Source organism: Pogoniulus pusillus, chromosome 19 (genome assembly GCF_015220805.1).
Source record: "Pogoniulus pusillus isolate bPogPus1 chromosome 19, bPogPus1.pri, whole genome shotgun sequence".
Lineage (NCBI taxonomy): Eukaryota > Metazoa > Chordata > Aves > Piciformes > Lybiidae > Pogoniulus > Pogoniulus pusillus.
In genome coordinates, this window is record NC_087282.1 from 11042026 (window position 1) to 11068460 (window position 26435).

The following is a 26435-nucleotide window of genomic DNA, read 5'->3' on the forward strand; positions in this document are numbered from 1 at the left end:
GGGATTGATTTCTCACAAACATGTGTGGTGCACGATCCTGCCCTTAAAGGATCCTTAAAGACCTGGCTGGCTTGGGACCATGCTCAGGACTGGTTAGTGTGCAGAGAGGAGATGCACCATGCACTGCAGAGGACAGCTCTTGCTCCCCGGGGCAGTTCAGCTCTGCTACAGGTGCTTCTGCAGGAGGGTGTCGAACAATGAAGCCTTAACAGAAACATCATAACTGATCCCTTGCGAGATGAAGAGACGTTAGGCAAGTGGCTGCTAAGCCAGAAGATCTTGTTTGGGGGCAGGTGAGGAGAGAGATGGAGGTTGGAGCAGGCTCTGAAATTCCAGGCCTCAACATGAGGTGGTGCAAAGCATCCACATCCCATCCATGAGCCAGTTCTGTGCTCCCTGTGCAGCAAGCAGGGAGGAAGAGCTGAATGCCTTTGGGGAAGAGCTGAAGATAAAGGAGGTGCTAATGAAAGCTACAGGAATGAAGTCATCAGAACACAAAAAGGAAACGAGAAGAGCCTCTTCTGGGGGAATTCATCCATCCCTGCTCATCTCCAGACCGCCTGCTCTTGAGAAGCAGCAGGACAGGGGACGCAGGAGTTAAAAGTATTTTTAACCCCTCTGTGCTTTCCACCTAGGAACATCTTTCGAGGGGGATCCTGCCCTGTCCCCGGTGTCGTTTATCCAGTGGCATCCCAGGCACGTGGGACAACTCGAGCCTCTCCATTCCGCCTGTGAAATGCAAAAGCTGAGCAATTCCAGCCCTGGGCAGGACCACCTCTGTTCCCCAAGTCCAGCAACACGCTCACAGCTGCGTGGTGCAAAAGCTGTGGCGTTCACAGGTCCTGCTGGAAGGGCTGCTGAGCCTCAAACCAGCTCCGCTGGCAGGAGATCTCCCCAGCCCTGAGGAACCTGGCTCACTCTGGAGTGGTTAGCGTGGAGAGCTCAAGCCTCCTGCTGCTCTGCTTGCCGCCCTGCTTGCTCTGCTACCGTGCCGTTTGGACCTGATCCACACAGACACACAGCACCCCTGTAATTGTCAATATTTGCCCAAGGGCACCCCTGGCACCTTCAGCTTTGAGTGCAGAGGCCAGACTCATCCCAGAGCTTATCTGTGGGTCATGCCTTAGGAAAACAGTTTGGGTCCCAGCCCACTTGGATCTGTTCTACAGAGGGAGCCTCATCTCTGTGCCCTCATGGCTGTTCCTTGGCCTGTGAGAGCAGTGGCAGCAGCTGTTCTCTAAAGGGCAGAGGAAGGCTCTGTGGCTGGACTCCTCTGCTCACCCCAGCAGCCACTGCTGTCCCCGCCATGCTCTCCAGCCCTGTCCCCAGTGGTGGCGGTTGCTGTGGCAGTGTGATGCTCCTCAGCCACCAGCGCAGGATGCTCTCTGGGCTTTGCTGCTCCCAGGCATGCCGTGCGAGGAAACCTGAAGGTCTCAGAGTTGGGTCAGAGTTGAGCTGCCAGCCCCTGCTCCCCAGCAGAGATCAAGCAGCCAGGCTAGAGCTGGGAGTCCTTCGATGCTGGGCTGTGCTGTGACCTCCTGCCATCTGCTCACTGCTAGCAGCCTTCTTTCTCCCCCAGCCTGTGCCTTGTCTGGGGGCTGCACATCTGTGCTGTCACCCTCACTGTTTTGTCTGGCTTCCAGCACCAGGAGTGCTGAGCAACCCAAACTGATCTCTGGCTGCCTGCAGTGGCTGTGGCAGCCCTGGGCTCAGTCCTGCCCATCCAGACGGAGAAGAACATGGCTGTGCTAGGCTCTGCTCCAGCTGTTTGCCTGCTGCAGCTGCACAGATGTGAGTGGTGAGAAGTGGTCCCAGGACAACGATGGGGATGTGACTTGGCCATGGCTGCCTAGGCTGTGCCTGTAATGCCAGAAAGGCAGAGAGAGTTTCATGCAGTCACTGCCCAGCTGGCAGAGCCCCTGAGATTGGTGGTTCCTCCACACGGCAGAGCAGAGGTGGACTCGGCTGTGGCCATGGTATTGACCTCCACTGCTTAGTCCCTTGCAGCCACCAGGAGATCACAGTGCGACAGCTGCAGCCTGCGCAGGGTGGCTGTGCAGTTACAGAGCAGTCTGCCTGCACAGTGATGATGGCATCGAAGTGCGGTAAGGGCAGGGAACAGCTGCAGGTCCCTGCTCACCAAACCCTCTTCCAGCACCTCCCTGTCTCACCTCAAGGAACTCCAGGAGCCAGGCTGTGTGTCCCTCATGTTTATTTTAAGCAGAGGGCTCATGAAGCATGTGGGCAGTCCTCAAACACAAATAACCCATACAGTGCAGACCCACCTTACATGGGGTGAACACACACGGGCTCCCCACCCTCGTTTGCCTTTGATGTCCTTGCTGTGCACACACACACCCATACACACCCCCCCACACACGTGCTCCTCATGAGCAGCCAGGCAGCCTCACCCAGCAGTGCTTCACCCTGGGGAGAGAACCAGGACAGCCTCTGCCTTCCCAGCTAGGAAGCAACACCCTGATTTGACTGATTTTTCAGCTGAGGGGAACACAAACACGCTGAAGGGTTTTCTGCTGGGCATGAACTGAAGCATCCATCACATAAGAACATACAAGGTCCTCCATGACATAAGTACATATATGTTTCTTTGTGGTATAAGAACATATGTGGCCCTCTGTGATGCGAACATAGATAGTGCTCCATGACATGAGAACATATATTGTTCTCCATTATATTGTTCTTTACAAGGAAGCTGGTGGAGGATTTTCAGGGCATCATGTAGGGATAGGACTAGGGGAAATGGATCCAAGGGATTTAGATTAGATGCTAGTCCTTCATAAGGGTGGTGAGATGCTGGAACAGGTTGCCCAGGGAGGTGGTGGAGGCCGCATTCCTGGATGTTTTTAAGGCCAGGCTGGATGTGACTGAGCAACTTGATCTAGTGAAGGTGTCCCTGCCCACGGCAAGGGGTTAGAACTAGACATCCCTTGAGGTTTAATCCTTTCCAACCCTGTCAGGTCTGTGATTCTGAGAACACACGTGGTCCTCGTGACATAAGAGCATGTATCATTCCCCATGAGATAAGAACACGTACGACTTTCCATGCCATAAGGGCATGGTGTTCATGCCGTGAGAGCACGCATGGTCCCATGCAAGCACGCGTGGGTCCCGCTCTGGCACAAGAACATCCGCGGTGCATACGCCACAGAACATACGCGGCGCTCCATGATGCAAGAGCGCACAGTACGGACGCGGAAGCCGCCCCGCGCCCGGAGGTCCCGGCTGCGCCGGTGCCCCTCGCCGGTTCTGCCCGCAGCGGGGCGGGCCCGCTCCGCCCCCCCCCCCGGCGTAAGCGGCGCTGCCCGGGGCCCCGCGGCCAAGTGCGGGGCGTGGCCGGGGGCGTGGCCAGAGGCGGGGAGGGAGCGCGAGCGCTGCCCGCGCGCCGCCGCCGCCGTCTCGCGCGCGCCTGCAAGATGCCCGGGCCGCGGCGGGGCTGCCGCAGCCCGCGGGTAGGTACCGGCGGCACCGGGGAGGGCACCGGGCAGCGGCACCGCGCGGGGGGTGCCGGCAGTGCCGGCCGAGAGAGGGTCCCGGCCGTGCCCTTTCCTGGGGCTCTGCAGCAAGTGGCGCGGGGGGGGGGGGGGTGTGGGTTCCTGGCCTTCCCGGGAGCTGGCGTCGGTTGGCGGGTCCCCGCTGCCTCCTCTCGGCTCTCCCGACTCCGGAGCGTCTTGGTGATCCCGCCCCGGCGGGGATAACCGAGAGGCTGCCCAGCGTCTTCCCCCCCTGACCCTCACCGCGGTGGGCTGCGGGAGCCCCGCGTCTTTCCCGACCCTTTCCCGGGTTCCCGGGAGTCGTCCTGCCAGGACAGGCGATGTCCCGCCGGCGTGGAACGGCACTTCCTCGGCTTCCCCCCCACACCATGCTAGCCCCCTGCCCGCGGGGCTAATGTCCCAGCACCTCTCTCACCCCCTGGTTACATCTCTGGCGTAGCCGGTCCCGTCCCTCTGGCCTCCGAGCCCGGTAGCCGCGTTTGAGAGCCCGGCACGTTTTGGTTCCCGGCTCTCGCTGCTGTCGGAGAGGCTCGGTGCGGAGCCGCTGCCTTGCGCCGCTTCCCATTCCCCCTCTCAGCGTCATGTCACGACTTCAGTCGCGATAAAGTTTGGTGAAATGGAGGCGAGGAGGTGACGGTTCCTCCCGGGACTGGCACCGGGAGTGGCGCGGGAGGAACTGGCTTGAGCGCTGCTTGTACCGGTGCGGCCTCGCTGTGGCACCGGCATCCGGGCGGTGCTGGTGGGGGACACTGCCTGGGCATCGCAGCCCGGTGTGCGCGGAGGTGTTGCAGCTGGCTGGCAGCGGCAGTGGGAACTTGCTGAGCTGTGGAAAGGCGCCCGGGAGTTGCATGTCCTTATCTTGCTTCATTTATGTGTCTTGCCTCCAAAATGCACGGACCCCTGTGCCATCGTGGGGCTACGCAGTCGGAGGCGGCCGTGACCGCGCTGGGGTGGCACAGGGCGGCTCAGCCGAGCGGGTGCCGGAGTTTGAGCGGAGGGCAGATGGCTCACGTTGCTCCATCGCCTCCTCGAGTCCCGACACGCCAGGTGCTGATGGTTCCGGCACTGCCTGCCCGGCCTGGCCCTGGCCCAGACCTCGGCGTGCTCCCGAGCAAGCCCCTGAACCTCTGCCGAGCCCTTCTGGTTAGAAGAAGGCTTAGGGCAATCCGCTCTGCTTGAGGAGCTGCTGAGGCCAGGCCAAAGCTGGCAGTGTCGTGGTGCCAGCTGAAGCGTGCCCGCTGCGTTGGGGCATTGATGATTTTGGGTGGCGCTGGCTCAGTGGGTAACTGCTGGCCAGTGCTGCCGGCCCCTCACCCTGTGTGCGCGGGGTCCAGTGAGGCTTCAGCTGCTCCTTGACCCATATAACAAGATCAGTGATGCCCTTCCGTCTGTCTGTCCTTCTGTCCTGACCTCCTCTGCTCAGTGAGGCATGGTGTGTGTGCCATGGTGGGGCTGCCTGCAGAGGGCTAGGGGCAGGCAGACCCCCACTCCCCAGCTTCTGCGGGTGCTGTGGGCTCTGTGCTCTGGTTGTCGCGGCTGTGTCTCGCTGCTGGGAGCAGACTCCGAACTCCTCGCTGGGCTTTTCCCTCCAGTGAAGGGATGACACTAGCCGCAGCACAGGCAGAAGGGTTGTGGTGGTCTCAGCATGGGAATGCTCCTGTAACCAAAGGTGCCATTCCTTGAAGATGCTCCTGGGAAAAGCCAGCACGTTGGGCAGAGGTGCGAATAGGAAGAGCCAGCGCTGGCAATGGAAACAGTTGAATCAGTTCAGGCAGGTGCTGTGGTTGCTACAGAGCCCTGGCTGTGCCAGCTCCTCTCCACCAGCGTGAGAGGCAGGTCTGTGCCCTGCGGAGTCTTTTGTGGCACTGGGTGAAAGCAGAGCGGCTGTGCAGGGTCCCAAGACTGGCACTGCTTGTGCTGGGCATGGTGCTGTGGGGAAAAGAAGGAAGCTGCGCACGTCTGCAGGCGGGTGGCACAGGTACAGCTCGGGGCTGACGTGCTGGTGGTTTGTGTCTCGTATGCATACGTGGTTGTGAGCAGGGTGGGACCATCCGTGGCACCACGTGAGGCTGATAAATGACTTATTGTTAAAATCAGGATTGTTTTGTCCCTTGATCATCTCCTGGAGGGGATGGAGGTTCCAAAGCTGTGTTTGGGTTTCTCCTCTTGAGCCCCTTAAGATGTGCTCTGAGCGGGTTTGAGGCCACAGGACTGGCTAGAGGAGAGGTGGGGCTTTGCGCCTGTTAGCTCAGCTCCTAGGGGTCCTCACATCGTGGAAGCTGGTGGCTGGGGGGTCGGTGGCTCACAGCTGTCCCAACGGCAGTGGTGGAACCAGAACTTTTCTCTGCAGGCTGCACAGCTGGTTCTGTAACGAGCCCTGTGGCCATCTTGTACCCGTGGAGGGAGTTTCTGCTCCCAGTAACGTGCCCACCGTCGCCCCCTGGAAACCTCCCGTGGGCTGCTGCTCCCTGCTTTGGGGCGAGCCAGCAGAGTGTCTTGGGAGGAGTTGTGGCTGCGAAGGGAGGGACAAACAGCGTGGGAAGGTTTGGGGTCAGGGCTTGAACCTGTGCTTGCCGCTTTTCCATGTTTTCAATGCGCTTCCACTGGCGAGCGAGTGCATGTCGCAGCCCAACAAGTGCCAGCTTTACCCTCAGCTCTGCCAGCCTCTGCCGTTAGTAAGGGGGTGCGATGTGGCAGCCGATGGCCCTGGGAGAGGCTGAGAGCGCTGTCGCCTACTGGTGTGGAGCCCAGGGTGCTGAGAATGCCAGGGCAGGGGGTCACCGGTAGGGAGAATGGGGTAACTGTGTGCAGCTGAAAGCTGCCTTGTGTGGTGCGAGGGCGTCGGGGCCACGGCTGCCGGCGGCTGTGGCAGCGTCGTGTCTCGCCCTGCAGATCCTCTGCCGCCTTCCTGTTTTCCTACACCCTGCTGCCAGGAACCAGCCCCTTGGCTCTTTTTGCCAGCAGCCCACGACCTGCTTCTGGTCTGCTGGGAGTGGAGAGTGGCATGGTGCCCAGCCCCGACCCCGTGGCTTCTGTGGGTTTTGGGGGTGCCGTGGGGCAGAGCTGGGCCCCTGCCACCCTCACTGAAATGTGCAGCACTCGTTTGCCCTCCCCCTGCTCCTCACCCCAGCCCTGAGCAGGCTGGGGAGTGAGGCCAGCGGCAGAATAGCTTCTTTTGTGCCTCTGGACACGCTGGCCTTGCTCAGGAAACCGCTCATTGTGTTCTCTGGCAGCGCCAGCCTCCCCATCACCTCCGCTCCTGCTCCTGCCCCCGCTCCATTCCTGCCCCTGGGCTGCTCTCAGCTCTGGCTCCCACAATGTCCTGTGCCTGGGGGCACTGGTTGGGATAAGGACCTTCTTGCTCAGCTGGAGCATGCAAAGCATCCTTCTCTGCCCCGCTCCTCCCTGCCTAGCAACTCCCACCAGTACAGTGGGGAGGGGACTGGGGTATTACCCCTCAGGACTATCCTGGTGCGGGGACAGGACTCGGTGACAAAGAGCTCGCCATGCCCAGCAGCCCCTTGGCATGCCCAGCCATGCTGTGCCACTTTGCTCCGTGCTGAGTAACAACAGGCCCCATGAGGCTGGGATGCACCCAGTGCTGGCATGGGGTTGCAGGGTGGGGGTCAGGCATGTCTGTGTGGGAGCTTGGGCTTTGTTTTGCCCTCTTCCCATGCCCATTTCATCCCCTTGGTGCTGGGCTGCTTTTGTGCAGCACAATTGCCCTTGCATCACCGGCTGGGCTTGGCTTCCTCCTTGAGCAGACCAACCCACCATGCCTCTGGGTGCTGAAGGGCAGGGGACGTTCCTCTGCCACCCCTTACCCTGCTCCCCTCTCTGCTTTGGTGTTGTCTTTGCAGCCGTGCTCAAGACATTGTCCCTCTCTTGTTCCCTCATCCACCACAATGTCCCCTTTAGTTCCTCTGTGACCTTGACTTCTGCGCAGTGGCATCTGTAGGGGATGTGGACTGCCCTAGTGTTAGACCAGCATCACAGGAGCCATCACTCCCTCATCACCGAGGGAAAAGCTCTGAGGCTGCTCCTGGCCTCAGCCAGGGCCAGGCTGGGACAGCCTGGGCACGATCGGGGCTGTGCTGAGCCAGGGGAGTCTGACATCGAAGGGGAAATGGCTCGTGGGGTTCAGGCTGTGCTTGGGAGCCTGCAGTGGGCAGCCAGCTCTTTCCTGGCTGCCTCTCAGCTGGTTTCCTTTTGGGGCATTTCCTGTGGGATTTCCTCGCTTCTGGAGGAAGAGGGTTTGGGTGGGGTCTGGTTGGAAGGGGATCTTCAGCCAGAGTGCCTGTGATGAGCTGGGACGCTGGGTGGACTGAAAGCAGTGCTGGACTTTCTGCTCTGGGAATTAGGGAGCAGAGAGACGCCGTGGAACAAGGGAGGGCTCTGGAGGGGTTTTTGGTTGTTTGGGGGTTTCTGGGTGGTTTGGTTATTTTACAGCAGTTGCAGAGCTGGGTGCTGTGAACTCTCAGGCCCTAGAGCTGGGTATTTCATGTATCTCGCTGTCTGGAGGGAAAAGGGAAACCCAGCAGCTTGTGCAGAGCCAACGTGAGAAGTCGCAGGAATCCTGCTACGTCACTGAGCAGCTGGGGGCAGATCTAGGAGCAGCTTCCTGCAGGCCGTGCAAGCAGACATCTCCAGGTCCCTGTGCCAGCTGCGGGTGAGGGGCTCGGTGTCCGCCGGCAGCGCCGGGGCTTTGCCGGCCCTCGGTGGCACGGCTTGGGATGCTGCTGTGAAAGGGGCTCTGTGCTCTGCAGAGCACTGTCACTGTTGGCTGTGACTGGAATCTGTGTCTGGAGACATGAATCGCTGGCTCTGTTTGTTTACTCCTCGTCTGCGGCAGCTCCACCACAGCAGGCTAATGGCCCAGGAATTGCATTTCGTTTTAATACACAAACCCAATTTTGTGCTGGTTTGACCAAAGGGAGGAAAATTAACTTCAGAGAGCGGGCAGAGACCTTCCTGGAGTGGGGCTGAAGCTCAACATGATGAATGTGAGCTGGCTGAAGATCTGCTTGGGAGCAGAGAGCAGATGCATGTATACAGACTCCTCTGAAAGGCAGCAGGGGAGGGAGCTCTGCTGCCTTTCCCTGTTCCTCCTGTCTGTCTGGGATGCTGGGATGCTCCAGGCACAGGGGTGGGATGCTCCAGGTGCCGAAAATATCCAAAAGCTCTGAATTGTTGCAGAAATACGTTGGCTCAGGCCGTGTGAACGCTTTTTGTTTATCTCAGAAGCATCCAACGTGTTCCTGGGGAGCTGCTGGAGCTGTGGCAGCATGCCCTGGGAGCAGCCTGCTCATGCCCCCTGAGCGCTGCCCACGAACGAGGTCACCACCATTCTTCTGAGGGCTTCTCCACGTTCTCTCCTGCCTGGAGCCGAGCAAGGCTGGAGCACCCAGCGGGGCTCCCCAGCACCAAGCTCACCACACTGGTTGAGCAGCCTCACCCCCGTGGCCCTGGGCTTGCCGTGCAGCTGCAGCTCCCTGGGGCCTGACCTCGGCTCTCTAACCATGCTTCTCTCTGCTGCTTTGCTTTAGTTCCCTTCCAGAAGTGGGCTCTGATATTTTATTTCCTTCTGCTCAGAGGTTTTCCCTGGCTTGGCATAGCTCTAACTCTTGCTGCCTGCTGCTGGAAGTGCTTGCATGCTGCAGGAAGGATTGATGGCTGGCCTTTGTCTTGCAGGAGGGTGCTAGGTGCCCAGCTACATGACTTGGGGCCTTTTCCATGGCGAGCAAGCCTGGCCACAATCATCTCACTCGGTGTGTTGTTCCTCCTCTGTGACTAGTGGGTGAGAGAAGGCCTCTGGGGTCTCTGCTGGCCCCACAGCCATGCCTGAGGTTCTTCTCAGCCCATGCTTTTCTCTGCTTTGCCTCTTGGGCTGGCTTTCCTGGTGGGAAATGTCCTGTTTCTTCATCCATGAGGGGCAGGTTCCTCTTCTTCATCCTCTCTGGGATTGCTGAATGAGGTGGGTGTCTTGGTGACAGAGGACACAGAGAAGGTGGAGTTACTAAATGCCTCCTTTGTCTCCATCTATGCTGCTGGAGACTGTCCTCAGAAGCCCCTGCCCCCTGAGGCACCAGAGGAAAGCATGACAAAGGAGTCTTCCCTGCTGGATGAGGACTGGGTTAAGGGACAGTTGAGTAATCTGCACATCCATAAGTTCATGGATCCCGATGGCATGTACCTGCAGGTGCTGAGGGAGCTGGCACAGGGCATTGCCAGACCACTCTCCACCATCTCCAGTAAGTCATGGCAGACAGGAGAGGTGCCTGGGGGCTGGAGAAGGGCAAACTTCACTCCAATTGTCAAAAAGGGTACGAAGAAGGACCCAGGTAACTACAGACCTGTCAGTCTCACCTCCATCCCTGGAAATGTAATGGAAGCACTGATCCTTGTTGCTGTCCTTAGGCATACCAAGGACAGTGGGGGCATTCAGAGCCATCAACATGGTTTTATCAAGGGGAAGTCATGTTTGACCAACCAGATAGCCTTTTATGAGGACATCACCAGGTGGATTGATGATGGTAGAGCACTGGATGTGGTTCATCTTCATTTCACTAAAGCATTTGACACTGTCTCCCACAGCATCCTTCTGGCTAAACTAAGGCAGTGTGGTCTGTGTGATGAGGAGGTGAGGTGGACTGGGAGCTGGTTGAAGGAAAGAAGCCACAGGGTTGTGGTCAATGGGATGGAGTCTAGTCGGAGGCCTGTGACTAGTGGAGTCCTACAGGGGTTAGTACTGGGACCAGTTCTCTTCAATATGTTCATCAACGACCTGGATGAGGACACAGAGTGCACTGCCAGCAAGTTTGCTGATAACACCAAACTGGGTGGAGTGGCTGACACACCAGAAAACTGTGCTGCCATTCAGACAGACCTGGACAGGCTGGAGGGGTGGACAGGGAGAAATGTAATGGAATTCAACAAGGGCAAGGGTAGAGTCTGGCACCTGGGAAAGAACAACCCCAGGGATCAGTATAGGTTGGGGACTGACCTGTTGGAAGGCAGCAAAGGGGAAAAGGATTTGGGGGCCCTAGTGGATGGGAAGTTGACCATGAGCCAACAATGTGCTCTTGTGGCCAGGAGGGCCAATGCCATTCTGGGGTGTATTAGAAGGACTGTGATTAGTAGGTTGAGAGAGGTTCTCCTGCCCCTGTACTCTGCCCTGATGAGGCAACTTCTGGAGTATTGTGTCAAGTTCTGGGCCCTCCAGTTCAAAAGAGACATAGAGCTGCTTAAGAGAGTCCAGTGCAGAGCCACAAAGATGATTAAAGGAATGGAACATCTCTGTTATGAGGAGAGCCTGAGGGAGCTGGAGCTCTTTAGCTTGGAGAAGAGGAGGCTGAGAGGTGACCTCATCAATGGTTATAAATATATAAAGGGTGAGTGCCAGGAGGCTGGAGCCAGGCTCTGCTGGGTGATGCCTGATGACAGGACAAGGCACAGTGGGTGGAAGTTGAGGCATAGGAAGTTCCATGGAAACATGAGGAGGAATTTTTTTCCCTGTGAGGGTGACAGGACGCTGGAACAGGCTGCCCAGGAGGGTTGTGTCTCTGGAGATACTCAAAACCCACCTGGACGTGTTCCTGTGTGATCTGGTATAGGTGATCCTGCTCTGGCAGGGAGGTTGGACTGGATGAGCTTTGGAGGTCCCTTCCAGTCCCTGACATTCTGTGATTCTGTGTGTTTTCAGCCCCCAGATCCAGACCTGATGCTTCCTGGCTTCCCTTGAAAGGAGGGAGCCCAGCTTCTGGCTGTCATTGGACAATGCTTTTTTGGGTGCCAGCTGCTGTCACCTTCATGCCCCCTAGTCTCTGTGTGTGACACATTGGCATTTTTCTGGCATGAAATATCTCAGCCTTTTTTCATCCCTTTTATGTGGTTCCCAAAGTCCTTTACACCTTCTGAGCAATCATCAAGCAGCATTGTGGCCCTGCTTGTCAAGAGGTGGTTTGGGCTGACCTGGGAGGTCATTAGTGGCAAGGTGATGTTTGTCACTGATTGAGATGCTACAGGGCTGGTGTACCCTCAGAGCGTGGGGTGGTGATGCTCTCTGCTGTGCCAGGGCTGCCATGCGAGCCTCAGCCTCGTCACTGAGCACCTCTGCAGCATCTGTGATCGTTACAATTGCCAAGTGCAGAGTTTCCCTCTCCCCTCAGATCCTGGCAAGAGCCCTTCGCTGGTACAGAGCAGGGGTTGTCTGTGCCCTGCCTCTTGTCGCTGCCTCCCTCAGGCAGCCTGCAGGCACGGCAGGAGCAAGATGGCAGAAGGAATTAATTCCTTTTGTAGTTCCCTGCTTCGTCTCATCAGCTGCATCTGAGGAGAGATGGAGGGGATGGTGAGGGGCCCCACAGAGCCGTCCCAAGTGCCCATCCGAGCATGGTGAACTGCTCAGCTTGGCTGAGCCTTACTGGCTGGGAGGGTGGGATGCTATGCTAGGGACCAGGGTGGGGGTGATGGGGCAGCCTGGATGCCTGTAATCCTCCAGGAGACAGGGTGGGATTGTGTGGGTGTTCAGTGTGCTGGGCTCCAGAGCAGCAGGTCAAAAGCTGTGCCATGGTCTTTATCTGCATTCTGAGCTTCTGGATGGCTTGGGGGGCTGCTGGTCCTCACCCAGCTGTGTGCTTAGGACCTTTGATTTGCTTGTTGTTTAATCGTCTTCCTGTCGTGAGCCATGGGACTGCTGGTGGACCTTACTGGTGCTACTGATAGCCTGGCTGTGATTGAAACCTCATTGACAGCCCAGTGCTGCTGCAGAGGATGCTGAGTGAGTCATTGCTGGTGGAGCATCCCGTAACACAAAGCCTGAGCGACTGGCTGCTGGGTGGCATCCAGAATAGAGGGTGAGACATGAGGCAGGTGATGGCTCTGCCATACGTGTCCCCTCTGTGTGCTGGAGTCTCTTTGCTCACACTGTAGAGCCTGAACTGCATTGCATGTGCCTCTTAGCATGCCCAGGGTGTTGTGTTAGCAGCTGGAACCTGGAGCTGGCCCTACTGTGCCATGCACCCTGCTTCCTGTATCCCTGAGCCTGTGCCAGGTCTGAGCTGCAGATATTTCCAGCCTGGCACTATGGGCTGAGTAACAAAACCAGCCAAGCTGGAGCTGCAGAAAGCAGAGCGTGGTGCCTGCTGGTAGGTGGGCATCACACAGTGGTGGCAGCACCAACAAGCAGAAAACACCCAGCTCTGCAAAGCCAGCACCAGCTGCTCTGTGCTGGTCACGGTGAGGGAGAGTGGGGACTTGCCAGCAGCTCTGTGTCACTGCGGCAGGGTGGCTATCAAGGGCAGGTTGCCGTGGGCAGGGGCTGGCTGCTGGGTGCTCTGAGCACCTTGCTTCGAGCTCAGGGCTCCCAGCGTGGTGGGGAAGAGTTTGCAAATACAACTGCAAAATAATCCCTGTGCTGGCTGGAACGCGGCTGGGGAAGAGCTGAGCTGGCTGAATTGATGCTTTCTGGGTTTTTTGAGATGAAGGCTGAAAATGCTTATGTGCAGAAGTGATTGAGGGCTGGAGAGCCCTCTCCAAAGGGATGCTAATGGCTGTGAGTCACCTCGGAGTGAAGGAGCATTTCTTGAAAGGCTTCAAATGACTTGTTTTAATGCGCTGGCAAAACACCTAGGGAGCTCTGACGTCCCTGTCCCTCTGTCACCCTGCAGTGCTGGGAGGAGGACTTGGGAGATCTAGCTCAGAGAGCACTCCCCAGGAGCCAGGGTAGGGAAACGCTTTAAAACGCTGCAGTGACTTGAGGATAAGCTTTGATTTGTCCCTCTAACAAATGAAGAGGTGGGCACTGTAGCAGCAGAGGGTCTTTGACATCCTCTGTCGCAGTGGTGGAAGGAGTAGGGTCTGCAGCTGGGCTGCACCCTCCATGCTGGAGCCTTGCAGCAATGTGGGAGCTTCCTGAGGGGTTTGCCCGTGGCTGGTCTGGTGCAGCACCACTGTCTGTGCCATGCTGGGAGTGAAGCAGGGCTGGGACATGGGTGCAAGCTCTGTCCCCAAGCCACCTGTGCTGGGACCCTTGGTGTGCAGGTGCTTGCAACCTGAGTAGTGCCTGGAGCTGTTTACACTGGGAAAAACGTGTCCCCGGTGCCCCAGCCTCCTTTGCAAGGGGAATCCTGGAGTTCCTGGGCTGATCCTCTGGCCCCTGGCATGTTGCTTTGTAGAATAGAACCATAGAATCGTTAAGGTTGGAAGAGACCTCCAAGATAACAAGTCCAGCCTTCTACCCAGCCCTTCCACGGCCACTAGACCGTGTTCCCAAGAGCCATCTCTACACATTTCTTGAACACCTCCAGGGATGGTGACTCCACCACATCTCTGGGCAGCCTGTTCCAATACCTGACCACTCTTGCAGGGAAGAAACTTTACCTTATATCCAGGCCAAACCTTGAGGCCTCTTAAGTGCTTTGTGTCTTTCAGCTGTGACCCATGGGCCAAACTGCACCAGTCTGGGTGCCTCTTTCCTGAGCGTGGCAGGGGGGAGGGTGTCAAAGTCCAAAATATCTCCTACCTGCATTGTTTGTGCCCTGAGGTCAGCGCTAATTATTCCCCCATTGTCTGCAGTTCCTGCAGGAAGCTTTGTTTGTCCTTGTTTATCTTTGGTTATCCTGTCTACCCTGCCAGGAACCCGATCCTGGGAGCTGATGGATTCAAACCCGCACGGGGCAGCACCACCGCTTGGGAGTTCTCAGCTCCCTGGCAGCCCCTCAGCTGCCTCGGAGGGGTTGTGGTTGGGGACTGGAGGCTGGAAGAACCTTTGAGTGATAAGATGGCACCAAAGCAGTGTTGTCTGCAGCTTTTCCTTGGGCTGGGGGCTGATGCTCTGCAGATCACTGGCTGGGGGCACACCGTAGCCCCTTGCAGGCTGAAAGCTGATTGAAACCTTGCTCCAAGTAGCTGCTCCTGGTCCTTTTGGAGCCGTGAGTTCCTTGCAGTTAGAGTTTCCTCTGGTGTCACTTTGGAGCCTGGTGGGGGGATGCCAAGCAGCAGGCTGGCACACTCTGACTCTGCACCTGTGCTGTGCTGGGGCTGTACCTTGCTTGAGGAACCCCTTCTTTGGCGTTCTGTCTCCCAGTAAATGTCCTTTCAGTAGTAGCCTCGAGGGGCCCTGGGCAGCACCACTGGTGCTCCTTGCTGTGCCGTGTTCTTGTTGCAGCAGCACTGGCCCCTTCCCAGGTTTGCCTCTCTGTCTTGGTCTTCTCCTGACTCTTTCCTGCAGGGGACTTTGCCATGAAGCCTAACTCATTGGTCATTTCTCAGCACCTCTGTAAAGCCTGCTTGCCTGTGGGTGAACACTGCTTGTGTCCTGCCTGGAGGCTTGCTGGCCTGGTAGAAAATACTGGAGTAGGGGTAGCTCATGGAGTGCTGCCCCCAGGGATGCTTATCGCTTGGAACAGCGCTGGGGCTGCAAGCACTGGAGCAGGCTGCTGCTTCTCCAGCCTCTGGAGACTGAGGAGTTCACTGCTGAAATGTGGTGCTGCTCAGCCCCCCAGCTGCTCTGAGGTCGGGGAGGGGGGTTACACGGTGCTTCACCTCGCTCTGCTCTGCTGAAGGAGCTGAGCTTCCATGCTTGGTGCAGCTGGAAAAGGCGGTGGTGGTGTGGGGTCCCTGCAGCCAGCGGCTGTGGGCTGGATGTGGGGCTGCGTGGGTCGGGCCTCTGTCTTTGCCAGGCTGTGTTTCTGTGCAGCATCCATCCGGGGGATGAGAGCCAGGCTTGCTCCTCAGCCCAAGAGGTGGTTCTGAGGCAGCAGCTGCTGCTGTGCTGGGTTGGCAGCTGTGCCCTCCCTTGTCCTTGCAGGGCCAGGGGCCGGTGCTCGGTTGGAGCTGCAGCTGCATTGCAGGCTGAGGCAGGGGCAGGACTCAGAACTGCAGGGTATGCTTGGAGCAGGGCTTGGACCGAGAAGCTGCTGCCATGTGTAGCCTGGCAGGAGCCAGCTGGGCACGGGTCTGTTACCAGGAGCTGATGTGAGTGCTGTGCTTTGCTCTCCGCCGTGCAGCAGCCACCCACCCTGCTGGGCAGTGGAGGACAAGACCTGGACCAGGGTGACAGGACAGCAGATAACTGCAGGAGAGGTGGTGAGACCTGGGGCAGGGCAGGGGGTTGGCGGACAGGGCAGGGGGGATGGCAGGGGATGGCAGGGTTGCTGGTACCAAGGCCATGGGAGTCCTGAACGTGCCAGTTTGGTGACATGCCAGCTGCTGTTCTGGGAGACCGGGCTGTGAGTGGTTGGTTCACAGCTGCTCCAGCTGGGGAAGGTGGGGCTGCTCCTGCCGCCACTGCAGCCCCTGGAGCTGGGTGTCTGCAGACGTCCCTGGCTCTGGCATCGCTGTGACCCTCCTGGCATTGCTCTGACCTGGCTGCAGGGCTCCAGCCCCTGAGCTGCAGTGCTGGTAGAGGGGCTGGGGAGGCTGTGATGGACGTGGCATGGTGCATGGAGAGGTCTGCAAAGGGCATTGCCCCCTCCAAGGCTCCTGGAGGGTGACGGGCACCGTTGCTGTGTGGGGCTGAAGCAGTGCAGCTGCTGAGCAGCCTGTGTGGTGAGAGGCTGGCGTGCCTGGCTGCAAAAGCTGCAAGCAAACTGCAGGCATCTCTGTCTGCCTTGCATGCTGCAAGCTCCCAATGCCAGCTCCCTCGGGAGCGTTTGGGGGACACCTGCTGTGGTGAGGTCCCACGGGAGCGCTCGGGAGCTCTCAGCTGGCTGAGCAGGGCAGAGCACGGTGCCTTCTGGCACTGCTTTTAAGATCTGCCCTTCGACCAGGATGTTCCTGGAGAGGAAGCAGATGAGCTTTGTTTGGTACTTGCCCCTCTGATGTCTTGGAGGTGAATGAAGGTTTGGTCTGGTGGAGGCCTCGTGGTTTTTGGCCAGAGCATCTGTGCCTTGTGCAGGTACCTGAGGACAAGCTCCTTGATGCAGCTTCTGCTTCCTGGTGAGCTGATCTGAAGTGTGAGTGGTGCTGGGATCCATCAAGGGCTTTGCCTCCACAGGTAGAGCGTTCAGCTCCATCTCTGGAGGCTGCTGTGGATGCTGGTGGGTTTGGGGTGCTTTAAAGCTTCCCATAAATCCAAGCAATGTGCTGCAAGGCTGAACCCTGATGATGGTGATAGGGAATGCAGTGTAGTGATGGCTTGAGTTCCTGCCTGGGCTTAAAACAACATTCTGGCCCTCTGCTTCATCCTGCCTTGCAACCCGGCCAGGCTGGACAAACAGGACTTCAGTAGCTGATGGCTTCACAGCAGGCCAAACCCCCTCCCTAAATCCTACTGCCCAGCTGCCCCAGTGGCAGCTGCAGATGGAGGGTTTCACAGCATTGCCGGGACAAATGGTACCATCAGTTGATTGCCCAGCTGTTAAAGTCATCAGCCTTTGGAAGCCATGGGGAAGGCTCAGCTCTGTGCTGGCAGGAGGCCAAGGACAGTAGAGCAGGCTGGGCACACAAGGTGCTGAGCTGGGGCAGCTGTTTGGGGGATCACTGGAGCAAGCTGAGTTGAAGGCTTCTTGTTTGTGTAGAAACTGCAGCAGTCTTGTGGGATTGATGGGCAGTGGACACTGGTGGAGCTGCTTGACAGGCAGAGAGAAGGTTTGGGTGGGAAGAGGCCTTAAGAGGCCATCTGGTGCAACCCATCCTGCAGGGACATCTGCAACTAAAGCAGGTTGCTCAGAGCCACAACCAACCTGGCCTGTGATGGTTCAAGAGATGGGATATCTCCTGCAGTCCTGGGCAACTGGGGCCAGGGTCTCACCACCTCTTATTTGGAAAAAAAGAGACAGAAAAAGGGATGGAAAATGGACCATCCTAAAGCAAGAGTAGCTGCAAGGACAGCAGTGGGGATGCTGATGGCTGCTGAAGATGCTGGACCCATGATGCTGGTGGGGCTGGAGCATCCTGGCTGGGGGCAGTGACAGCGTGGTGGCTACTGAGGTTGGAATAGGCTGCCCAGGGGGTTGTGGAGTTTCCTTCTCTGGAGATATTCAAGACCCATCTGGATGCATTCCAGCATGACCTGCTCCAGGTGATCATGCTCTGGCAGAAGGATGGACTGGACGATCTTTGGAGGTCCTTTCCAGCCCCTAACCTCCTGTAATTCTATTGTGCAGAGTTTGTAGGGGGAATAATCCCATTTTGGGGGAAACCCAACTAAACCTTTTTGTGCAAGCTGTCTAAGGGGCATCCCACCATCTGGGAGCCTTCCCAGCCCCAGAAGCTCTGCTTGGGCACAGAGACTGGTAGGAGAAGTTGAGGAGAAAGGGAATGATGTGAGGAAGTGGAACGGTTCCATCTCACCAGTCAGGGCAGTGAGGAGGATGAAATTCCTCAGGGGAACGAGGTGCTGTGCTCAGGGAGAAATTAAAGAGCAGCAGAGGACCGTGGCTTGTGATCTGCAGCCAGCAGCTCTGGAGGAGTTTAACAGCAAGCACAGAGTGGCCTCTCTCTAAATGACTGCAGCAAGGGAGTGCAGCTTCTTCTGCCCTGTCCTTCATTTGGAGAGGCATGGGAAGGACTGGGAATTGCAGAGCTGCTGGCTTTATGGTGGCAAATTGGCTGAGAAAACAATTAAAGCTGGTGTGGAAGTGCTCCTGCCTTGGTGTGATGGATTAAGGACAACAACGTGGGGCTTTTGTACAGGAAATCCAGTTTAATCAGGGCTTGTTCCTCCTCCTTTCAGTGCTGCAGAAAGTGACTGGGAGAGCAGGTGGAGGATGAGCTCTTTGTGTTTGCAGGCCTTGGACAGGTTTCTGAGTTCCTGAGGGAGCTTTTGAGGCAGGAGCTGTGGGAGGAAAGGCTAAATTCAGTGCCACACTTTCAGGTTCATGGGAAGGAGAGAGCAAGTGAAGGGGACAGTGCTACAGTGATGGCCTGGCCAGGGGGATGCTCATAATCAGAGGGGTGCTGGTGTACCAGGGGGATGGTCAAGGTCAGAAGGATGTTGGTGAACCAGGGGGATGCTTGTGGTCAAAGGGTTATTGGTGAACTGGTGGGAATGCTTATAGACCAGGGGGCATACTCACGGTCAAGAGGGGTGCTGATGAACTGGGGGAATGCTCATGGACTGAGGGGAATGCTCATGGTCAGAGGGGTGCTGGTAAACCAGAGGGGATGCTTAAGGTCAGAAGAGTGCTGATGAACTGGGAGTGAAATGGGGGTCCATGGACCATGAGGGGATGTTTGTGGTTGGAGGGATGCCCATGGATCACGGGGGGATGCTTAATGGGCTAAAGCCGTGCCCGTGTCCAGGAGCTGCTCCTCAGCTGTTGGAGCTTTAAGCCTGCAATCCCCTGTTAAACATGCACAGCAGCTCCACACGCAGCAGCCTGTCGAGGTTGCAAGCCAAGCACAGAAAAATGAGGAACTGCTGGGCCTGAACTGTCTGACTGAGCCTGACTACCTCACTCCGTCCCCCGAGGACCTTCGTTAGGAAGGAGCTGCTGCTAATTGCACAGTCAGGGGCTGGTTTTTCCCCCCAGGACCCTGCTTCTCCTGGGACAGGAGACCTGGCCCAAGGACAGATGTAGAGCAGCTGTTTTTAGGGCTGATGTTTGGGTAGTGGGGAGGGGGTTGGCAGGGTTAGGGTGTAGCAGGGCGGGGGTTGGCAGGGTTAGGGTGTAGCAGTGGGTAGCCCATGTCCCACTCAAACTCCTGGTGCTGCCAGAGGGTGCCACTGGCTGTGGCAGGGCTGCGTGGGAGCTGGAGCTCGTCGGAGCCGGGCTGTGGCTGCTGGATGGGTTTTTATTTCTCCCCGAAGAGCGATCCAATTTCGAGCTAATTTTCACGAGGACAACAAAAAGCACAGAGACAACTGCTGCCCGGGTTTCATATCCTGCTGTCGTGCAGCCAATTAAGGGAAGGGTTCCATATTTTATTTTTTTATTCCTTTTTTTTTTCTTCAGCACTGGGGTGGAGCAGTGTGGCTGTGCCTCAGCCTCTTTCTTGGAAGTGGCTGAGCAGTTTGGGCTGCAGCCTTTTTGGGGAGGTGAAAAAAGGGAGGGTGAGGAAAATCGGGAGGGAGGAAGAAAACAAATCACAGTTGGTGTGGAAGATACTCAGTCTGAAGAGTTAACGTGGAGAGGAGAGGTGGTTTGCAGAGTGGAGCTCTGAAGGGCTGGCAGAGCCCTGCCCAGTTTCAGTGCTTGGGGGACCAGGAGGAATTTCAAGTGGGCTCAGCAAACATTGGTGCAAGTGAGGCTGGTGGAGATCAGAGGTGTGCTGGAGGGAAAGCCTCACTGCAGGCGGTTGCTGTTGGATGTAGATGCTCTGCAGTGGTTTGGGAAGGGAGATACTGCTGCGTCCAGCTTGCCAGAGGCTGGTGCTTGCCACACACAAGACACGTGGCCCTGTGCCACTAAACAGCAGTGAACCCAGGTGCCAGGTGGGACAAGGTATTTTAGCCTGATCGACCATCACCAGTTCCATGGCAATGACATGCTCATGCCTGGAGAGCAGTGAGAACTGCACCCTAAATCCATCAGACCTACTGCTCACAGGGTTTGGGAAGGGCTGTGGAGCTGGCCCTGGGCAGGGGCAAGAGGACTGACCCGAGATACAGCTGCGACTAGGGAATGAGCAGAGACTGCAGCTATTGGCTTTGAACACGGACACAAGGCTCTGTACGGGTTGTTGGTATCCGAACTCCACGACTTGTATGGTGCTGTGATGTGTGAGCAAGAGCTGTCCTTCACTGGGGCAAGGGGAAACCACAAGCAGCAGGAGCAGGGGCAATGTTGGGCTGCCTGGAGATGCTCAGTGGGACCAAGGGGAATTTTGGGATGGTCTGGCCTGGCCTGAGGTGATGTACAGCAGGATGTCCTCTCCTGGGTGTAGGTGGGGTGATGTGAGCAGTATCTCCTGCTGAGGCTTGGCTCTCCCCTCCCTTCTTTCCTTGGTGACAAACCCCTGCGTTGCTCAGGAGGAGCCTCTGAGCTGGAGGTAGCAGTGAAGGGCGTTTGGCTTTGATCTCCTGAAACAACCATTTGTGAGAGGGAACCTTTGTGTCAAACCATCCCGGTGTGATTTGCTGAGGATACCCCACGCAGCCCTGGGGCTCACCGTGCTCCTGCTGCTGTCAGTCAGCATGTGGGTTTTGGAGCCTGTCAAAAAGCCAGGCTTGCAGTAAAAACACCAGACACCCTGTGTCCTGGTGGAGCTGGCATCTGGCTTTGCCACCACTGCAGCTGCTGCCTTCTTGGCTGCTGTGCTGGTGTGGGCCAAGGGTGCCTGAGGATGCTGGAGGGCTGCAGGGGCTCGTACCAAGAGCTGCTGACAGGTTTTTGTTCCTCTGGGTGAAGGAGAGCTGGAGTGCAAGTGCCACTGCCTGCTCCTGGGCTGGTACAGGAGCCCTGGGTGGTACCCAGCAGGCTCCCACCACCCTGAGCTATGGCCCTGGTAAGGAGGCAAGGACTGTGACTGTCCTGTCTTTGTCCTCTCTGGCAGTTGTGTCTTGCGCTGCCTATAACCCGGGAAGCAGGGAGGTGTGGAGCAGCACATGGAAACGTGTGACACCCACGGAAGATAATTTTTGCACTGAGGGTGCTGAGAGCCTGGCCCAGGTTGCCCAGAGAGGTGGCAGATGCCACATCCCTGGCACCATTGCAGGTCAGGTTGTCTGAGGCTCTGAGCAACCTGCTCCTGTTGCAGATGTTCCTGCTGACTGGAGGAGGTTGGACTGGATGACCTTTAAAGGTTGCTTCCCACAAAAACCAGTCTGGAGTTCCACAATTCCATCTCACCTGCTGCACAGGCTGGCCTCCAGCAGCGTGGGTGCCCGCAGGCTGGTTGGCACCCACCTAAAGCCACTCCTGGCTGCCCTAGCACCAAGCAGAGGACGCTGCATGCCTCTGAGGGTTGCGCAATGGGACAAGTCCCACCCACAGCAGAATGTTTGGGTTTGTGTTCCTGCCCTGAGGATCCGCTGCTGCCTGTGTCCGCAGCCCTGCCCAGCCTCCAGGAGTGTCCCTAGTGCCAGTTGACCCCTGGGCACGGGTGACACGGCTCTGTTTGTAAACAGCATTAATATGTTATAGCCTTTATATTTAGGGAGTTAATGACTCCAAATAAAGCAGATTTTAATCTAATCAGCCATTCCTCGTGCCACATCAATCCTGGACATCAAAGGGAACATCAAAGGCAGAGGCATGAAAGGCTTCGCAGGCAGAGCCAACTGCTTCGCCCAGGTGCGTTGGAGCTGCTGGTCCCTACTCCTGCCCGGGATGGGTTCTGAGGCCCCTCCCAGAGCTGGGGGATGTTGTCCTGGGAGGGAAAACAAAATTAGCATGCGAGCAGCCACAGGACCAAACCAGGAGGCCGCTTACACCATTTTTGTCTCCGATGGCAGCACAGCCGGCAGGTTGCCGCTTTGACTTCGTGGGGGACTGTCCTGGCCACGAGCAGCGCTTGCCGTGCCCTGCAGAGGCTGTGGGCAGCTTCTCCCACCAATCCTTGTTTTTAAATGCCCTTCTTAATGCAATCAGGCTGGAACTAGTCCCGTTCTTGTCCTCCTTTTCCCTAGTGTTCTGCTGGCTGGAGAGTACCATGACTACATGGGGAGGTGAGGGCTGTGCCCATGCTGGGGGATACCCATGCAGCTGGCAGCACCGGATCCTGCAGTGAGGCAGCTGCTCCATATGGACCAGCCTGGCTCAGGGGCAGGTTGTAGGAGTCTGGACTGGGAGTGCTGGGAGCTGGCAGCGATGGCAGTGTGGGGGTTGTGGCCATGCAGCGGGAACCTCTCGCCCTGCCCGTCCAGGAGCGCGGCAGAGCCCAGCAGATCCGGCTGGATCGGGGCTGGTGCTGCGGAGCTCGCAGAGCCCGGGCAGGCGGCCAGGAGCATTTCCTCCTGCTGCTTTCCCATAGCCCAGACAGGCTCAGAGGCCCGAGACGCAGAGAGGACGCTGCAGGGAGCCTTGGTGTTCCTTGGCTCCTCTGGTTGCAGCTGCTGCTCCGCTGCCTCTCTTCGGGGGGAAAGCCCCTTTATTTAGAAAGCTCTGTGAATGTATCTGCCCCAGCCGGGGTCTGGCCAGGCCTGAGGAGGTGACTGCAGCACCGATGCAGCTCAGTACCCAACTGCTCCGGTTTATCGACGCTGCAGCCGCGCAGGGAGAGCTGAAGGTCTCCTCCTCCAGGTACTTGCAGATCCTCTTTCAGGAAGAGCTGGTGCGATGGGCAGGGATGGGCACGGGCAGGTTCCAGCAGGACTCTGGGTGGTTTGCCATTGGCAGGGCTGGCTGGAAGTAGTTGTCCCCCCAGGGGTGTTTGGTTGCCGTTGTGTTGGGGACAGCTGCCAGCACCTTTCACTGGCGTGGCTGGAGCTGACCCTAGAGCATGCTGTGGGCTTGGCATCACTCAAGGCTCTGTACCTGCATGGCAGGAGAAGGTGGATTGGAAAATACCTGCAGGAGGAGGGACTGATCCTGGCCTGCTGGCCCCTAGGCTGCTCAGCCACAAGTTCTGGCTGATGCCCTGCCACCTCCCCTGCACACTCGAAGGAATTCTGAGGCTTCCTCGGGTGAGCATTGCTCAGCCCAACTCTGTGGGGCTGGAGAGCTCAGATGTACTTTATGTCCTGCATGGGGACCAATACAGAGCATGTGTGAGAAAGAGGCTGAGTCCATCCCCTGATGCTCCTAATGGACTGCACTGAAAGGACACAGATATGGGCAGAAGCTCTGCCTTGGATTTGGGTGACTGTTTGGTGTCCGGAGGCAGCAGAGCCATGCCCAGCTCTCAGGCTTGGCTCAGTGTCCATCACATAAAGCCTGAACCCCTTGGTTAGTGGGAGCAGGATCAACAGTACCCAGTGCAGCAATGCCTCTGAGCACCCAGGAAGGCAGCGTGTTCCCCTGGCTAATTCCATTGGCTACTTGTCCCTTCCTGGCTTTTGCTGCGTGAGGAAGTGAAGCCTCACTGTTGGTGAAGGCTGCTGAGATGTGGGCTGGTGAGAGGAATGTGCTTTGAGTTCTGGGGCTTGATCTTGAGAAGGTGACTGGAGGTGCAGCTTGGTGCTCTGCAAAGGCAGAGCTTGGAAACTGTGTGGGAGCAGGTTTGGTAACCTGCAGAGAGCCTCATGCAGGGGAGGAGATCTGAAAACAGGAGGCAGTTGTTGCTGGAGAGCAGCAGAGGACAGCTGAGATAGAGTTTGCAGGCTGTAATTTTGCTGCTTGTCCTTCCCTGCCCTGCTTCCAAAAGGCTGAAGAAGCACAGAGCAGGGGACTGTGTTGGAGCTCCTGGATGGCTTTGCTCAGTTTCCAGGAGATGATTCACCTTTTCCCCCTCACCACTGGGACAGGACCGTGTGGCTGCTGGAGGAGATCTTTAGGGGTTTATCTCTGCTGTGCTTTTTGTGCATGGAAGCCAGCACAGCCTCTCCTCCTGTCTTGAGCAGCACTGGCCAAAAGAAACATGAAATCATGTGGTCTCTCCTGGGTTTATCTTCAGTCCTGCTGTCCAAGTCCTCTTTCTTGCCTGGATGGGAGTAAATGGAGAGGAGCTGGCTGTTTCCTCTTCTGCCTTCCCCTCCAAAGGGCTCTCTTGCCTCACAGCATCACTGGGCGCTGACCCCAGCCAAGTCCTCGGCTCAGGTGGTTGGCATGGTGAGAAGCTCAAGCCGCAGCAGCGTACTCTAGCAGGACCCTGGCTGGGCTGTAGAAGCAGTGCTGGGGTGCTGCAGATGTGACATGTCTGACTCCCTTGGGTGCTTTTCTGGTGGAGAGGAGCTGCCCTGGAGCGCTGCTGCCTCACATCTCTGCTCTGCTCTTCCCCAGGTACCAAACCACCTTCCCTGGATTTTGATGCTGAGTCAGAATTGTTTTCACTAAAGATGGAAACATTGGAGTCAGAACTGACCTGCCCAATCTGCTTGGAGTTGTTTGAGGACCCCCTCCTGCTGCCGTGTGCCCACAGCCTCTGCTTCAGCTGCGCCCACCGCATCCTAGTGTCCAGCTGCTCCTCCAGCGAGTCCATCGAGCCCATCACCGCCTTCCAGTGCCCCACCTGCCGCTATGTCATCTCCCTCAACCACCGGGGCCTGGAGGGCCTCAAGAGGAATGTGACCCTGCAGAACATCATCGACCGCTTCCAGAAGGCATCCCTGAGCGGCCCCAACTCCCCCAACGAGAGCCGCCGCGAGAGGGCCTTCCGCAACAGCCCTACCATGTCCGTGGCCGGCGAGAGGATCGCCTGCCAGTTCTGCGAGCAGGACCCGCCGCGGGACGCCGTCAAGACCTGCATCACCTGCGAGGTGTCCTACTGTGACCGCTGCCTGCGGGCCACGCACCCCAACAAGAAGCCCTTCACCAGCCACCGGCTGGTGGAGCCCGTGCCCGATGCCCACTTCCGAGGACTGACGTGCCTGGAGCATGAGAACGAGAAGGTGAACATGTACTGTGTTGCTGACGACCAGCTCATCTGTGCCTTATGTAAGCTGGTGGGACGCCACCGGGACCACCAAGTGGCATCCCTCAGTGATCGCTTCGAAAAGCTAAAGGTAAGCACTCGGTGAGGGCCTCTGTTGGGATGGTGTCTGCTGAAGGATGCTTGTCTGAGCAGAACTGCTTCTGGATGCCCCAAGCAGTACCTCTTGGTTAAGCCACACACCTCCTGGAAGATACGTGGGCTGCAGGATGTGGCTTGTGGGCTCCTCTAGGACCCTGGTTCTAGGGGTTTGAGCTGGGTCTCACTGGCACAGTCAGACCGAAGTCTTTGGTGGTTTATTTTCTTCCTGCTGGTGTGAGTCTTTGCTGGTTTATTTTTCTCCTCCTGGTGTGTGTGTGCCAAGCCCAGGAGCTGAAGCTCCTTGGTCATCTTTGCAGCTTCTCCCCAAATACTTGGACAATTACTGGGTGCTGGGGGGCCATGTGGCTGTTGCCCCAGGAGTGTGGCTTTTCCCTGGTATTTGTCCTGTCTTGTGGAAGCTAGGGTGGCAGAGAGTGGCCTGGGGGACCTGTGAGCATGATCCACCAAGTTGTTGTGCTCAATCTGTGCCTGTTCAGCCCTCTTGGGACAGTACAGTTCAGACTAGGGGCAGTTCCTTCTGGAAAGCTGCTCTGCAGGCTGCACTGTGTTTAGTTTACACTAAAAGAGGGAGATTCAGACTGGAGAGATTTATTATGCTGAAGGTGGTAAGAGCCTGGCCCAGGTTGCTCAGAGAGGCGGGAGATGCCCATCGCTGGAACCATTGCAGGTCAGGTTGTTTATAGCTCTGAGCAACCTGCTCTAGATGTAGATGTCGCTGCTGTCTGCAGGTGGTTGCCTTGGATGACCTTGAAAGGTCTCCTCCAACCAAAACCCTTCTGTGGTTATATGACAGTGATGAAGCTCCCCTTTGCTTCCCAAGCACCCCAAACTCCTCCTCTGTCCTTCACCCTCTCACAAGATCTGAATGATCTCTTGGAAGGTGCCATTCCTGCAGGTATTGGTCTAAGGGGTCCTCTGTGTCTCCCAGAGGGACTCTTCCAGGGCTGGTACCACCTGGCAGAGAAGGTGTCTGGAGGCTAACCAGGATTTGGATTTTAGGGTCTCACTTCCACCTCCTTGTGCCAAGACCAGTGTTCCAGCAGCAGGGAGCTCTCTTTGGTGAGGAGCTGCTTCTTTGGACAGCCCATCTTTTCCATCCTCCTGTCCCCAGGCTGGAGGAGCAGAGGCAGGCACTGGTTCCACATCTCCTTCCCTTCAGTCTGTGTCAATTTGAGCAGCTGTGGTTCTGCTGGAGAAGGCAGGAGAGAGCCAAGCTTCTGCGATCTCCCGGGGGCACTTTGAAGCTGAATTCTGATGCGGTGGCTGTGGTGGCACAGAGTGTTGTGTGAACCCAAACGGATGATGTTTGACCTGTGTGAAGTCAGAATTCCCTCTGTCCCCCGTGCGCTCTGCATGAGTCTGCAGAACTCTTTCAATCCCACCTCTTTAATAGTGAAGAAACCAGGGCTG

At 57.3% G+C, this 26435-nt stretch overlaps 1 protein-coding gene across 4 annotated transcripts in view; it reads left to right on the forward strand.

Annotated features, from left to right (window-relative positions):
- Positions 1-3417: 3417 nt before the first annotated feature.
- Positions 3418-26435, forward strand: part of MID2 (midline 2) — a 79515-nt gene continuing 56497 nt past the window's right edge. For 2 of the 4 annotated variants that reach the window (XM_064159225.1, XM_064159229.1), the window contains exons 1-2: positions 3418-3470; positions 24275-24996. In XM_064159225.1, the coding sequence (XP_064015295.1) occupies positions 24331-24996 (666 nt within the window). In that variant the 5' untranslated portion in view covers positions 3418-3470; positions 24275-24330. Of the gene's footprint in view, positions 3471-8147; positions 8182-9261; positions 9281-24274; positions 24997-26435 lie in introns of those variants that run through there. The other 2 variants (XM_064159226.1, XM_064159228.1) reach the window with 2 other exon arrangements.